The sequence below is a fragment of the Maylandia zebra genome, linkage group LG16 (genome assembly GCF_041146795.1).
Source record: "Maylandia zebra isolate NMK-2024a linkage group LG16, Mzebra_GT3a, whole genome shotgun sequence".
Lineage (NCBI taxonomy): Eukaryota > Metazoa > Chordata > Actinopteri > Cichliformes > Cichlidae > Maylandia > Maylandia zebra.
In genome coordinates, this window is record NC_135182.1 from 27,451,718 (window position 1) to 27,468,429 (window position 16,712).

At 38.4% G+C, this 16,712-nt stretch overlaps 1 protein-coding gene across 1 annotated transcript in view; it reads left to right on the forward strand.

Moving 5' to 3' along the window:
• Positions 1 to 16,712, forward strand: part of thsd7ba (thrombospondin, type I, domain containing 7Ba) — a 201,625-nt gene that overhangs the window by 179,114 nt on the left and 5,799 nt on the right. Inside the window, exons 19-24 of the mRNA XM_076875192.1 lie at positions 3,013 to 3,157; positions 4,879 to 4,994; positions 5,680 to 5,797; positions 7,373 to 7,518; positions 7,828 to 7,996; positions 11,728 to 11,901. Coding sequence (XP_076731307.1) covers positions 3,013 to 3,157; positions 4,879 to 4,994; positions 5,680 to 5,797; positions 7,373 to 7,518; positions 7,828 to 7,996; positions 11,728 to 11,901 — 868 coding nt within the window. The remainder of the gene's footprint in view (positions 1 to 3,012; positions 3,158 to 4,878; positions 4,995 to 5,679; positions 5,798 to 7,372; positions 7,519 to 7,827; positions 7,997 to 11,727; positions 11,902 to 16,712) is intronic.

Consider the following 16,712-nt stretch of genomic DNA (forward strand, 5'->3'; position numbering starts at 1 on the left):
GCAGCTGATTTACAGTCTCTGCTGTCAACCTTAAACTGCCACTGCGCTGCAGTTTGGTCAAATATTTTTGTGCTTCTTGAAGTTAATCTCTAAAATTCAACAACTTGAGATGATGATGAAAATAACGCTTGACACTGATTCTGCATCCTCATGCTGTGAAAGGAAAACCTCCTCTGTAAGTGATAATGTTAGATCAAACAGAGATATTTTATGTAAAGTATGCCCATCCACTGTAATTAGCAGAAGCTTTGTACCCTTAGGTTATTTCTGCTCTCTCAGCTGGAATGAAGGTATTGTGCTGCATGTACAGGTATGTGACGAGATGTGTGGGGTACAAAGGCAGCATAGTGATAAACGATAGCATACTAGGTAATAACAGTTTGATGCTTCCCTTTTCTCAGCCTTGTTTTAGTTTAAGTTAGATTAAACGAATACTTTTATGGAACTGTAACTCAAAGTTTATTTTAAAAAGACATAAATTGCAGAGCAGTGGAAATAAGCCCAGATTGGTTTTACTATTATGACCAAGTTGCTACATCATTTTCTCTGCATGGTTTTTAGTAGATTTTGATTACACTTCTTTGAAGGTTTTTAAGGCTCTTTTGAAACTAGGGTTTTATTTCAGCATTACTGGCCAAAGTGGAAATTTTGCTTCTCCAAGGCAATGTTTTGTGCGTCATAAATTATTGGGGGTAAAAAAACAGGGAAACACCTGCCATGAAGCTCCTGGCACACAGTTTCTGTGCTGATGTTAATGCCAGAGCAGGTGTGCTAGTGACTTGTAAGCACTATATGCCTCATTATTGAACCCTACTCTCACATAGATGTGATCATGGAATATCTACTCTAGAAGGGAAGAAATTTCACAGACTATCGAGTGGTTGCTGGTCCTAGTTGGGCTGTGCTTTAGCTTATTTCACTTATTTTCCCACACTGTCATCTGTACGGTTCAAAAAGAATGGTCCAAAAGAAGAGAAAATAACTAGTGAGCAGCAGTTCACAGGGCCAAAATAATTCATAACTCTTAAAGAAGAGCATCTCTGAACATACACCATGTTGAAACTTGACGTACAGTGGCTACAGCAACAGAAGACCACACTGAGTGCCCAGTAAAATGAGTCTAAAATTTGCACAGGCTCATCACATTTAGATAGTAACGTCTGATCTGATGATTCTTGATTTCTGCTGTTATGGTCAGAATTTCGCTTAAACGACATAAAAGCGGGGCCCCAACCTGCTTCCTGTTTAGTTTAGGCTCAGTTTAGGCTCATAGTGGTGGTGTAATGGCATGGGGGATATTTTCTGGGCAAACTGACAGATTTACATCAACATTATGATGCAATCAAGTCAATATAGATCAGACTGTCTGAGGAATGTTTCCAGGATCTTGTTGTGCCATTAAGACTTAAGGCAAAAAGAGGTTCAACCTGGTACTAGTAAGGTGCACCTAATGAAGTGGACAGTCAGTGTATTTTATAGTAAATGAGTTGCTGTAATAAGAAGGAGAAATCTTAATCTCTGAGTCTCTGTATGAAGCATACAAATGTAAGCACGTGGCTTTGTGATCGTGAGCCTGAACACATTAAAGCTACAATGACTGCAGCTGATTCATGAGATTCACACACCACCACCTTCTCATTAGGAGGTTGCAGTGACTGATACAAATGCATCTCAATGCAAAGACCTTTATTAGAAGAATATTTGAACCAAAGACCAAGCTGACAGTTCACATTTAATCCTCTGTTAATGGATTTCGCTTCCTCTGTATTGTGACTCCAATGATTTGCCAACGCTCCTTATTTAGTAAATGTTGTACTCTTGCAGTTTTTTCAATAATTGTCTTCATTTGCCTTTAACTGTGTGGTGTAGAGGTTGATTATTTAACAGTGTGGTATAAAAGTCGATGAGTTCTCCTAGCTTACTGACTTTGCAAGATTATTTAGATGCCCAGTCTCTATATGTATTATTTATAACAGGGTGAAGGGAGCAGCTGCCATATAGCAAATGTGTTTCATGTGTCAATTACTGCTGACGAGTGTTGCTGTTCAGTCGAGTTGGATGTTGGGTAAGAAAAACATTTATATTTATACTGATAAAAACAAACAGAGAAAACAGAGAATGATACAGAAATCAGGATTTGATATCAAATTTTTGACCTGTATTAGCATCTGCATCAGTTTTTTAGAGGTTTTCATTATCTGTAAACCACAACACAAATGAAGGGTTATTTAAGTAAATTTCTGGGTATTTTGTTTTGTTTTGTTTTCCATTTGCAAAATAGTTTCTATTATTTATAAGACTGATGTTTTCACAGCAATTAACCATAATCATGTCAATAGAAATGATCTATTGAAGAGGAACAATTGCAGCTTTCATTCTCATAAACCTTTTATTAGGTAGCTTATGCCCAAGGTTAACACATTGTGCTGAAAATCAGGCCGCTAAACGCTCTGTGCTGTGTAATTTGATAACACTCATGTCAAGAGAAAACGAGGGTTTCACCTTGAGCTGGCTCATTCAGGTTGCTTTTCTTTCATTAAATGTGTTTATCATAGCATGTTATGAACAAAAATATGTTCTTTTTATGAGAATAAATTATTGGATTATTTGCTACTGATTATAATAATAAAAAAAAAACAAGTTTGTCCTTGAGAATAACTGCAAAAAGTAAGCACTTTGGATTCATTAGGGAGATGTACAGCTGTCGGCTGATATTGAATGGTATTACGTTAAATTTTGAAATCTACTGGAAATCTACATAAAATTAGTGCCATAAAGGTCACTTCTAATGACAAGAAGTATTTATCATTAGTTTCTGCATGCTGTTGGGGCACAAATAAATTTGAAATATTTTGAAATTAACAATGTATTTCATAACTTCTAGCTATTAGTATGTTTAACTTGGTAGATCATAACACTAAAGACAGCGGATGCTGTAGGATGCTTTGTTTCTGCCTGATCATCCCATCACTCTTTTTTCTTTTTGTTGCTTTTTTTGTTGTTATTCTGCAGCAATGTGACCAAGATACATCAAGAAACAGAAGCAGACATATCCTGCGCCCCGCAGCTTCAGATAACTCACCCTGTCCAGAGATGGTCCAGTCAGAGTCCTGTGTTCTTAATAGTACATGTTTCACCTACCAGTACAGAGTCTCAGGTAGGACAATCTGCACGTCATTTCTGATCTAATTCACGTTACATGATTACAACCTGTTGTTAGCCCCATAAACAAGATGGGTGCGTACCTAAAACCAGCAAAAGGTCAAGTTTACTTGCTATAAGAATGCATCCATTATCGTGGTATACTGCAAGGGACAAGATTAAGTCATTTTTAGTTATTTTGTAACACAGTGATACACAACAAAGTCCCTTTATCCAACAACTATAATGCCAGTATTACAGCTAAATAATATATTAATAAAAAATGTTATTATTTATTATAAAACTGCTTTAAAAATAACGTTTTTATAACAATGAAAAAACCCATTTATAAAAGTGTTTTATTAAGGAGATCGCAAGATGCTTCATCAGGGATGAAAAAAGAGCAATAAAACACATTTCTCAACATATGCATAAAGCCAGAAGACAGATATATTGTAATTTAGTGTTAGTCATTCTCACATAAGGAGCAGGTAAACACCTGTGCATTCAGCTTAAAGGTAAGGCTACGCACTGGTTGGAGTTAAGTAGGCTAGCTATTTTTACATACTTTCTGCAAGTGTGGTAGCATGCTCATTTTTAAGCTGTAGAACGATCTACTTTTTCACAGTCTGTGGATTACTGTCAGATGATAACCAGCCAGATCTAGAATCTACCCACATAACATAAAGTTGTGAAACCTCCCTAACTCTTCCTTATTCAGTGCACCGAGCGAGTCTAAAGACAGTTTCCATACTAGAAAGCTAGATTTAGACCTTTTGACACAGATTTCTCCTGTATTGAAGTAGCAGTAATCATTGCAATAGCAATATAAAATATTTATCAAACTTTACAAAAGTATTATGAGAAAAATAGCTGTGATTCCTTTTGGAACAGCTGTTTTCTCCTTTTTTCATTTTTAGTGAATTTTTTTTACATTTTTCCAATATGGATGGTGCATAACACACTCAAAGAGAGAACAACTCAAATGTTTTAGTTAACTGAAATATAATAAACAAATAGACAGTTGCAGATTCATTTTATGTGGGTTTTGAGCTTTATAGGCACACACATGCCTGTATGCAAGAAGTTATCAGTAAGACTCCCCAGAATGGATTCCAGGATTGAAATAAAGTGAATTAATTATTAATTATTTCATTTAATTATTCATTAATAGTGAATAATTAATACAACTATTAATTGTTAATTATTCCCAGTGTAGCCAGAATCTTTTGCCTTTACCTAAATTGCCAGAGCTGGCTTTGCAGTGCATATGCTGTCTACCAGCAAATCCTTTGGTTTCAGTACACCAGACTGCCATCATACCCCATCCTCATCATCACTGAATATGGTTACACTGGTTCCCAGTTCTGTGCACCTCATTACCACGACTTCTGAAATAAACGTTAGCTCAGCTTTGAGTTAGAGACGCTCATCCCCATGAGAGACTACTGAGTACAATATTTGTTACTGCTTCATTTGGTCTGGTTGTTTGGGTGATTGGGATAGTTGTTCTGAGTGAATCTTTTTTATTATTGTGGTCTTGTGGTTGTGCAATGGTCTCAGGTCTCTCTTGACAAAGAAATCTTGATTTCATGGAGTTTCCTAAACAAAGAAACAGCCGAGTGTGAGCTTGTTGGGATTTGTGCAGAATGTTGCTGTTGTTGTAGACCAGTAGCGTTGACATAAAAGACGGTTTGACAGTGAGACTAATGAAGATATGTTGCTGTGTGCGTCTAGACTGGAGTACATGCCAGCTGAGTGAAAATGCCATCTGCGGTCAGGGATCACGTTTTCGTCTCCTGGACTGTATTCGCAGCGATGGCAAGGTTACGGAGGTGCAGAAGTGTGAGCAGGTAATCGCTGTGTAGACAATTAAAGATGTATAATGTAAAAATGAAAAGTTTCATCACACATATATACATATTTTGGGTGCAAGTCAAATTCCAAAGCCATACAAGTTTTAAAAAATGCACAAAATTAACTTATAGTTTGCAAAATCTGAAATATTGACAGCTATTGCAGTGCAGCAGCTTTGCTTCTGTTCTCATTACTTATTTATTATTGAAAGCTCAGTTGCCCAATTTGATTAAGTGAAAATGTTGTATCTGATTTCATACCAACTTTGCCACTAAGCCAAACAGAACTTAATGTTATTGACTTTATTTGTGCAAAGACAAATGGCGCTCTTACGTTACTGTAATTGAATAACAGTAGACGTAAAAAGATTTCTCATTTTTGTGAAGCAAATGTTTGGGTAATCTCTGGCACATCCAGAATCATATTGCACTATCCACTTAATGCAATTTTAATGGGATGAATGTAGCAATGATGTTGTCTCTGTGTTAAATATAATGTACATTAACAGCTCAATAGCATCTGAAGGTTTTTTGTTAGGGTTTTATTTTCAGCTGCTGCTTTTCCACTGTCTGAAATGAACTGTAGCATATTTAAAATATGGAAATGTGTGCGCTCCCCCTTTTCTTGTTAGTGGAAATAATTAGCTAGCCCTCCTCTCAGATCTGTTCTTGTTTTCTACAGTTTGGTTTGATCAACAAGTGGATTCTAACAGAGAGCTGCGTAGTCAACTGTCCTGTCAGCTGTGTGCTCTCTGAGTGGTCGCCGTGGGCAGAATGCTCGCACAGCTGTGGGAGTCAAGGTAAAAACATCATGAGCTAAAAACCTTAACTTAAATTCATGGGAACAACAACCTGATAAACAGACACACGGTGGACTACATATGCAGCGCCTCATTATTCCATCTACTCAGGCATGCACCAAGATGTTGAATAGTGCATGAATACATTTAAATGCATTAAAATATTTACGCGTATGTGTAATCCAATGCCTTATTATGCAGGGGAACTCTGTGCACAGGTTGTGGTTTTTTTTCAATAATGTATACTTTACTTTTTCCTCTTTGTTTTATATTATGCACCAAGTTTATTTATTTATTTATTTTTTAATTAAGACTGGAAACTTTCTTTGTGACATTATGTTTTAACAATAGATGCGTCCATAAGTGTGAGCTCCATAGCTCACACTTATGGACGCCATAAATGATTCAGTGTTCCTAAATAAAATATATAGCTATACCACTCCGTGAGTGCAAACATGCAGCTGATAATCCCCAACCAGTGACACACTTAGTATCACTTTGTGCAAGTCATGTTGTAACCTCATGCAATATACAAAAGTAAATGATTAAACCGAAATGCATACATTGTTGCTTCAGCTTCCCAAAGTCAATCTCCCAAAGAGAATGCATGTTATTCTGCTAATTAGAGAGAGTCGGCACTGTCTTCTTCTTATGTTTATTAATTTTAATTTGTCACTCGCTAACTTTCTACTTGCAGTTAACCCCTTATCCCAATGAGCTCACACTAGCCCAGGCTTTCATCTGGGAATATAAACTCGAAATCCTTTCTTTCACAGCTCAGTCACTATTGCTGTGACTCTTTCTGCTACTATCACTTCATTCTCACACATTGTGAAACGCATTTCTCTGCCTCGATGAGGGATTTGTGTCATATTTGTGTCGTATCTGTGTCAGACGACGCAAGGATCTTGTTTTGTCAGGATGCCATGGGAGCGTTAATGTTTTTGGTTTGATTTTTGAGATGGCAGAGCCGGATGTCCTTTTTGCTGCGTCTTCCTGCGGCTCTCGGAGCTCGGCATCTCTCCTGGCATTACATACACAGGCGCGCGCACGCACAACTTCTGCCAACTGGATGGCTCATGGAGGCTTACAGGACCCAGGCACAAGCTGCTTTTTTCCCTGCTGGCATTTAGCAAACTTTTCCTTTCACACATTATTAATGGCTCACTTGAATGAAGCACTTTTGTTGGAAACTGCAAAATCTGAGCATAAAGTGGCACAGTGACACAGATGTATAGTGCTGTTACACTAATTCCTCTTTGTCGTGAGGAAAATATTTTGTGAGCTAAAGAGCAGGCACAGCCTATTTTCACTACTAAATGAATCATCATCTCTCATTTCAGCCACTCATTGTATTAACAGTTGTTTTATGGAGTCTTATGTTTGTGTAGTGATCCATTTTTGTCTCTCTCAAAGCAATTGAGAGTATGAGCTGAACTAAGAGGATCAATCCCACTGTGTTCTTACTGTGTTTTAGCAATTAATGGAAAAAAGGACATAAAAGGCAGGCATCCAATGCAAATGCACTCTGCTCGATTTATTGTCACATTTGCATGTTTGCCTTGTGTTGTGTAGGTCAGTCTGTGCGCAGTCGGAGAATCCTTCAGGATGCTCAAGAGGAGGGTCGCCCCTGTCCCAACCAGCTCATCCAGACCAAACCATGCCCCATAAGGCCTTGCTACATGTGGGTGCTGAGTGACTGGTCCCCATGCACAGTAGCGGTATGACAGGTTTTTCTGCCTATATGTTGATGTTCTTTGCACTGTACTGCCTAACAGCTTTTTGTGTTTCCTGTGGTCTGCAGACTTTCAGCATCACATTTATCTAATATGTGTAGTTCAAGAATATGCTGCAGTAGCTGTTGCTTCTGTCATAGTTTTAAAGGAGTATCTCACATTCAGCTTTCCAATTTGGACTTGTCGCCAGCCTGCTGCAGTGCTTCAACAGAAAACGATATACAAATAGGTTAAAATAAAATTAAGAAAACCTTTGCAAATGTTTATTAATGTTGATTTATTGTGTCTCTGCAGGGCGCAGCATGTGGTGAGGGGCTTCGGAGAAGAAATCTATCATGCATTGTCCACTGGGGAAACTGGCACGAGTCTCCTCGTCAGCCAGTGAAGGAGGAACTTTGTGGAGACGTACTTAGGCAACGTATCCAACAAGAGATGGAGCAGCCCTGTTTTGTCCCCTGCCCTGGTAAAGCTGCATTCAAACATAGTGGATATACTGGATTTGATAGTTTTACACGAATATGTCAAAATTACATGACTGAGTGATTTTTTTTAATTACTGTAGTCCTTTTATATTCACCAAACAACTACATAATCATTGAATCCGTCTAACAACACAGTCAATAATCTTGTTTTTAACAGAAATTCATTTGCTAGGATCTGCCAATAAATTGTCCCTTTTTCCAATTGGCTGACATTTTCAGCCACTAAATAATTGCAGAATCAATAAAAGTCATAGCTTTACTAATGACCCTTGTAGCTCTACATTATCTAGTTTCGTCCTGTACAGTAGCAGTACAGGGCCTGAGCTCAGTAACTATGAAAGAGACATATTTTATAATCAATAACCTGAGAACACTTTATTTCTTTGCACTGCATTATGTAACAATACATGACTCCGTAAGGCATGAAAAACCATCATCTGCTAATTGAAGCATTTAGCAGATCACATAGCTGAGAACAATCCCAGAGCTTATCACAGCAGTTTAATGCCTATGGGAATTCTGCGCACAGAAAGCTTGTTCAAATGTGAATGTAATAATTTTCCAATAAAAAAAACAATTATTAGGAGAATGAAAGTGCATTTTCAATACATTTAGTGTTTACTGCAAACACAGTGTATGTAAAATATAAGGAAAAAAAACGTTTTATCCTATTTCCATAACAGTTTGTACACTGAGTCGCTTTGAGTTTAACACAAGCTTCAAATGATGTTGACACATGGGCGACAAAAACCTGAAGAAGTTGTGTGGTTCTAAAAAACTAACCCATCTAATTTAATCATTTGAAACTATTTTTCCGATGTAAATGGATTTAGGGGGATTTTATTACTTAGCACATCTAAAATCAAGAAAAAGAAAAAACATCTGTATGTACAAGGATTATAAAAAATTATATTTTATGGTACTAGCACTGAATAAAAAAAAAATCTGTACCAGTTGTAATTCTATAGCATGTAATTCAACAGGTTTGAAATACATACTATAGTGCACATATGCATGGGTCATTTGCACACCTTTGAAGGCCCCTTTGCTCAGGGGCGTAATTTCCAGGGGGCTTAGGGGGGTTATGCCCCCCCCCAATAATCAGATCCAACCAATAGAACCCCCCCCCCCAATAAAATTATGAACTACCTTGCATAAATAGCCTGTTGATTTTCTTTACTCATTTCAGTTAACAGCAAAATAGTTAACATAGTTATACAAAATAGCATGTATAATCACCCCCCCAATGTTCAGCACAAAGTTACGCCCATGTTATTGCTGAATGGTATATACCGATTTCTGAACAACATCTAGCCAACATAATTTTAAGAAAAGCATTGCTTATTTTAGAAAGACTATGCCAAACCCCATTCTACCTCTATAATAGTACCTTAGTATGGCTCTGTAAACCTGTTGTTTATTGAAAAATCAGCATTGTCTCTGACAAAGAAGTCTGCAAACTGTTGAGAACCTGAAATTTATCATTCATCAAGTAAGTATGAGGGGAAAAAAACCTTGTGAAAAGTACAGTAACTGGTCTCCCCCGTTGCTGGCATGAATTCATCATGAGCATATATTTTTCATCTTTTTTCAAATATAACTGCTTTGTGTCTTTATATCATTTCTGACATTATTGTGATGAAATAATTCTGTATCTTGGACTAATGCTAGCCATAGCTTGTGAACCTGTTCAACTGTATCGAGTTATTTTTTTTTAAGTTATGATTTCTGTCCAATCAAAGAGAAGTTTGTCAGCTGACATTTCAGTCTTAGACAAATCCCATTACTGGACTGCATTACTTTAAAAATGAATATACCTCTGCTTATACCATGTGTATCTACACTAAAGTGTGATGTGATGTTTTGGAGACTCCAGACTGCATTGTTCAGTACAGTAAATGTCACTGTGTCAGTGTGCTGTTTGCAGTGCACATCACACCACATGTTGGTCACTGTGATGGATAACGATAGCAGAGCACCAGTGTTGGTAGAGTAACTGTCTGTAGCTGTAATGTAGCAAAAAGAAAAACATAAAAATAAGAAGCGATGGTGAATCTTGGCACTGCTATGTGCTCTACCTCAGCAGCCTAAAATGCAAAAACTTGTTTTAAACGAAATCAATTTATGCAAATTTTCTGGTAGACTTTTTCGAAATTAAGGCATGTTGCAGCTTTTCAACCTTGTTGTCTGTAGTAAATTAACACTGCATGTATTAATTCAAACGGAAAATATAAACAACATAATAGTAGACTTCTTGCACGACATGCTGTTAGTTTGTTATTTTGGTGAGGATATTGGGAACCCCTACAATGAACCTTTGTCATGATTTTTTATTGGGTCTGTGCATAGAAATTGATTAAGCTCATTGTTGTAAAAATCACTATAGCAACAGACAGACAGTGTATCATTGTTAACTGACATTCAACTCGTGTTTTTTTTATTTAGGCCACAGTGTGAATGTAGAATTTGCCTTAACCAAGAGAGTTACTGGCCAGCTGACAGTTTTGACCTGCTTCACTTGTCACTGTCTGCTTTTCCACCCTGCGAGTCTATAATGAAGCATTACTGTCTTTAGGCATATGCTAGCTGAACAAACTCTATAGAATATATTTGATTTTCTCTCTGTTTTTTCTTTTTAAAGAGAGAGTCATTATGGTAAAATCACCACCCCTCAAAAAATGACCTCCTTATGCATGGCTACTTCCATGTATGGCTTTTGTTAATTTGTGCTTTGAAGAGAGCGAGCAGTGCTTGCTTTTGTTCATATGCCTCTCACTCTCCTCTGATCCTCTCCTTGATTCATCACTCAAACCGCCTTTGCTCTGAGTCTTGGCTCGGGATCAGGAGTGTTTGATGGCAAGAGCAGATGTGTGTGTATGTGTTCATGTAAGTGTTGATGTGATGGTGGCAGACGCAGAGTAGGGGCCAGAGGAGGAGTTGTTGACATGCTTGTGATGGGTGGGGGTGTGTGTGTGTGTGTGTGTGTGTGTGTGTGTGTGTGTGTGTGTGTGTGTGTGTGTGTGTGTGTGTGTGTGTGTGTGTGTTTGCTGTATACTGTAGCTATTGCTACAGCATGTTTCCAGGGTTCTAGCAGCATGAGTGAAGAGCTGATAGACTGTATCCATATAAAGATGAAAGATAATGAGATGTTCCAATCCACAGACAGTTACTAATGGGTGTTCAGGGCAAAGAATCGGAGGGTTGTTCTGGCTGAGTAGCTGAGGCTGTGGGTGATATTATCACTACAATGTGACCCTATCAAGAAATACAAGAGATATTTGTGTTTGACATTCAAAAACCAAACAGATTTTATCCTTTAAAAAAAATATTCCAAACTAAACCAAATGAATTTTCCATCTCCTTTGAGACGCATTTCAGTATTGGGTTTTACCTTTACAGTCCAGCTTGGAGTTATAGCTTGTATTGTATAATTTATAACTCTGGTTGGTCTATTACTTCTGAATACCCACTGGGCTGTCTGAGTAATTTGTTTGTGCATTTGTTACATTATCAGCCGCAGATGTGTGCTGAAGTTGTTTTCGATCTCTTTTTAATGTTCCAGGAGCTAGCAGGGGAGCCAATAAAACGATCCCTGAAATAGTGTTGGCAAGCTGAATATAAACCACCCGCAAGTATCTGAAAGGAGAGTCTGACAGTGTTATTGACCAAGTTGTGCTATCACTGATGTTTTACTGTCTTTTTTTCCCCTCAGGAGACTGCCATTTGACTGAGTGGTCGTCTTGGAGCTCGTGCCAGTTGACCTGCCTGGAGGGGCGGAGCTTTGAAACCACCGGTCGCCAAGCGCGCTCCAGAGCCGTGATTATTCAAGACATGGAGAATCAGGACAGCTGCCCTCATCAAGTCTTTGAGACCCAGCCCTGTAAAGGTACTCGGGATGCCATGCATTTTCCATGCAAAGTCATACCAGCATCAGGTCGCCAGTGTCAGGCAAAAGACGACTTTCTTCTTTCTTCCTGACAGTGACTGTTGACCAAAATGCACAATAATTGATCAGTTAAATGCACCAAATACTAGCAGTTTGGTAACAACTACTTTGTAAAGGATTGAGCTAAGAACATTCAGAACAGCTGCCATATATCACCAATGCTTCCCTCTCCACAGCAGCTCATGTGTGCATTAATGGGTCATTTAAATGGACAAATTCCTTGTTACTTCTGCATCAGAACAACTGATCACAGAGTCTCTCAAACAGCTGATGAATTTACACTGGTCAGTGAAAATTAATTAATTAATACTGCAGAAATATGTTCTTTCCACTACAAATACTGTTAAAAAATAATATTGTGCTATAGTGTCGTATAAAACTCCAACTCCAGATTTTGAAGTTTGCTCTCAAATCCTTTTTTCCTCCTTTTCTCAGGGGTGACCTAAATATTTGTGGCTAAATTCTCAGGTTTGTGCTGCAGTTCAGCTGAGTGCCTGGTGTTGGTTTGATGTGTTGGAAAGGTGTTGTGCCTCCAGCCTCCTCCGTTTAATGAGCATGTTGCAATCTCTCTTGTCAGGACTTAACAGACAAAGTCAGCATTTTCTCTAGCAATTACAGAGCTCATGATCGCCACTCCTAAAAATAAAGTAAATATTCTCAATTAGCATTAGCAAGGTAATAAAGACTGTCCGCCCTGAGAAAATAAGTCATTTGTGCCAGCTTCTGTTACATCCTATTGTTTTATTGTTTTAAAAGTTAGACCTCTAGCAGCTGTGCAAATAAGTGGATGTTTACATTAATATCATAACTTTTAGACCTGGGAAGTCAGATTTTGTAGGAAGTGACGCAACTCTCAAGCTAAGGGCGTTCCCCTGGTAAAGTCAGAAAAGCAAACAACAACCGGATTTGTTTTGCTTTAGCAAGGTGGAGCCAGTCATGCAACACTAGCAACACAGTGCAGGGCTTTTAAAAAAAAAATTATTTAACACCATTGAGATTCTATTCTATCTTCATAGATAGAATCTGATCAATTCTCTGCATATGGCTTATTTAGTAAGTAGCAAAGTATCAAACAGTTGCAGTTCAGATTAAAATGTTTTACGGTTTTACTGATCTTTGTGCTCATAGCAGCAATCCTGGATCTTTGAGTCTGGGTTGCTGGGGCTCCTCTGACTTTCCAAGTTGAAAATCTCCCTTGAAATAGCTTTCCTGTTTAAAATCTTACCTGGTAACTCAGTTAAACTGATAACTCAGATTCAAATGGAAGGCACTAATAGAGAGGAGCCATCCTTAATAGTGCCATCTACGCCCAGACCTCTGGATGTGAACACAAGAGCCCCACCCACCTTCTGTCTGTGAGCGGCAGCCAATCACAAGAAGGTTGGCTTCCCGCTTTTGAACCATAAACTCTACAAAGTTACTCTAGAATACTGCAAGTAAATAAATATGGAGCTGGAAATGAGCATATACTGTAGGCTCCTTTTAATTAATGGTCTCCTAGTCAAAACTTGTGTGTGTTTGTGCTTCTACCACCACCCTACCTCCCAGTATGTTGCGCTATGTCTGTGTTGCTTTAACAGCTGGTGTCTATGGTCCTTAAATAGGCATTAAAAATCAGTTATTGCAGGTTTTAAACTGTAACCGAGAAGCTGAAAAACATGCCCCCGAACCTTTGAACCACTCAAGCTGTTTCTCTTTCACTGGCTTTCAAGTTGACCTTTATTGTCTTCATAAATCTACAGATAAATAAATAAATGTAAGAGAAGATTAACACCATGGTGACATGGAAGGTCATCATTTACTGTGAGAAAAACTGCTTTTTTTCCTTCTGCACACAGTGAATCTGTTACAATTTTCAACACTCAGTATTAAAAACAAAAGCTTCTTATCCCTGAAATGGATCAGTGACATGAATATTGCCTTCTGTTAAACATTCAGTAAACTTTATGTCTTCTCATAAAAGACAGACAGATTTTTATATGATTCTGTATGTGTGACAGAACTCTTATAGGCCTTTCTGTTCAAGGTAAAAGGCTAAAAGGTGATACTACAAATGGTTTCTAAATGGGTATCTGTGCTGTAGATGGCAGTCTGGTGATTGTAATTGCAAAGTTCTCATTGAGACTGTGTCATGGGAGGTTAGCACTTCAAAATTACAAATTGCAACAAAAAGGCTGTGATTAAACAGTCAGCATTTGAACCATAGAAGGGTCATAAATGTTATTCCACTTATCCAATATTTGATGAAACATGGAGGTCAATGCATTTGACTGATTATTGATTCACAAATTGGAGATATGTGTGTTTCACAAGAGACCTTTGTGACTTAGCTCTGAGTTTGAGTTAATGTATATTTATATATAATATATGTGTACATATATATAAAAAAACCTGGACAAAGCTGGACTGAATGATAGCACAGAGGCACTAATCATGGCAGCACACGAACAAGCCCAAAGCACAAGATCCATAAAAGCCGGGCACACCAGGTGCAGGCTGCGTGAAGATGCCTGTGAGATAATCCTGCTCATAGCAGCAGGGTGCAATAGAATAGAATAGAATGTCCCTTTATTGTCATTGTACATGTAAAATGAATTTGTGGGTGCTCCACACCAGCTGTCCCAAAATAAAATATAATTAGCAGACAGCAGGAATTAAATAGCAAACAGGAGAAATATAAACGATCAAGGTGCATATAGACAAAAGAAGAGAAATATATACGAAAACAACAGAAAGGCACACATTAGAGAACACGATGCTAACAGGCAGGGCATACATGGAATGCTATAACCAAGTGTCTGGCATAGTATTAAGGAACATCTGTGCCAAGTATGACCTGGAAGTCCTGAGGTGACAATGGGATACGCCCCCTAGGGTGGTTGAGAATGAACAAGCTAGGATCAAGTTTCCAGGCCTGGTAGAGGATAGAAGACCGAAGGATAAAGACTCCCCACATCACCGATTTTATATATATTTGTGTATATATATAATATATATATATATATATATATATATATATATACACATATATATTAGGGGTGCAACGATACACAAAATTCACGGTTCGGTTCAGTTCGATACTTTGGTGTCACGGTTCGATATTTTTTCGATACAAAAAAAATGTTCATGCCTTTTTAATTTGTCATTTATTAAAATTATAAATATATATTTTAACTCAAAAGTACAGTTTTTAAATTTAACCCTAACCCTTGTGCGTGTTTTTTATTTTGACAGCGAATGCGCACCTGCGGACCACTTATGTGCAGCCCTGGTTATTTAGCTTGTCATATTGCAGCCACAGAAATTCTTTTGTCCATGAAACCATAAAGCTGCACTTTCTTTTTGCCTTATAGTCTGATTTGTCATAACTTCTCCATTTTGTGGTAAGCTTTTCTTTGGCTGTCACTTCTTCACCCTGACCTGTCTTATTTGGCTCAGCAGAACTAAAACATATATCTGTCTGTGAAGGTTCTCAGTCATCCAGGTCATCGTAGTCAAATATAAATCCTGCTGCTTTTACACACGGACTCACATAAGCTCAGCGATTCTCTGCGCGATCAACCTCTCACATGTTTAAGCTGCGGGAGATTTCACTTGTCATGTTTGCATAGTAAGCTAACGATTAATAAGACGATGTCAGAGGAATTGGTGCACAAATTATCATCACTCACAGATCAGTGCTGTCGCTCTCTATACACAGTTCAAAGTCCACAGTCCACCACGATTGCAAAGTGAAAGCAAAAAAACAAGCGCAAATTCAAACGCGATTTCAATATGTCACATATTGACAGTGGCTCACCGATGCCAATGACATAATTACCCAGCTACATTTCTGAAAGAATGCAAAAGCATTGACATATATTTTTCCTTCTTACAATAGCCCGACGGGCAGGGAAGAGATAGATTTTGGTAGCCCGACTGAAAAAATCGCTAGCCCCAGGACGTCAGGCTAGCGATATTGCAAGCCCTGTATCTGATTGAGGAATCATGCATCTTTGGAAAAGAGAGTTTATTACAGAGAAATGTCTCTTTCCAAAATAAAAGCTATACTATCCGCTTCTTCTGGGTTATATTCTCAGCAGCATAAGGAGAATCATGTGCTAACAGCTGTCTAAATGACTCGGCTAAAGTTAGTAGCATGCTTGTTGTTTTTGTCTTTGCACTAGGATGATGTCGGCGTAAATGTGTAGTCATATTCGTTGTGTTCCCACTAGTGCTTTCAGGTTAATCTCGTTGAAATGACCTTAACACCACAACATGGCAAATCTCCGTTAACGAGCTACCGCCGATCGCCCCGTGCATGGGGCTAGACGGCCAACACGTTAACAAGCTAACTGCGCTAACACACTAGTTCCCACCCATGTAATTGAGCATTGCATGGCACATTCAACATACTGTTTTACTTTAGTCCATGACTCGCTTACCTTCAGGGTCATACGTCACATGAAAACCAAAATAATTCCAAACGCCAGATCTGAATGAGGGTGGGGGAGGTGCCCTGCGCTCTTCCTTCTGACTATGCTGTCTGTGTTGAGCGCTCAGTGGATCTGCGCTCGACAGTGCAGCCTAGGCGGAGTAGTCGAACGCAGATTCACTGAGCGCTCCACACAGACAGCATTGTCAGAAGGAAAATTGATAAAATAAATTACAAATGTTGTATTGTTCGATACATACGCGTACCGAACCGAAAGCACTGTATCGAACGGTTCAATATCGATACGAATATCGTTGCACCCCTAATATATATATAT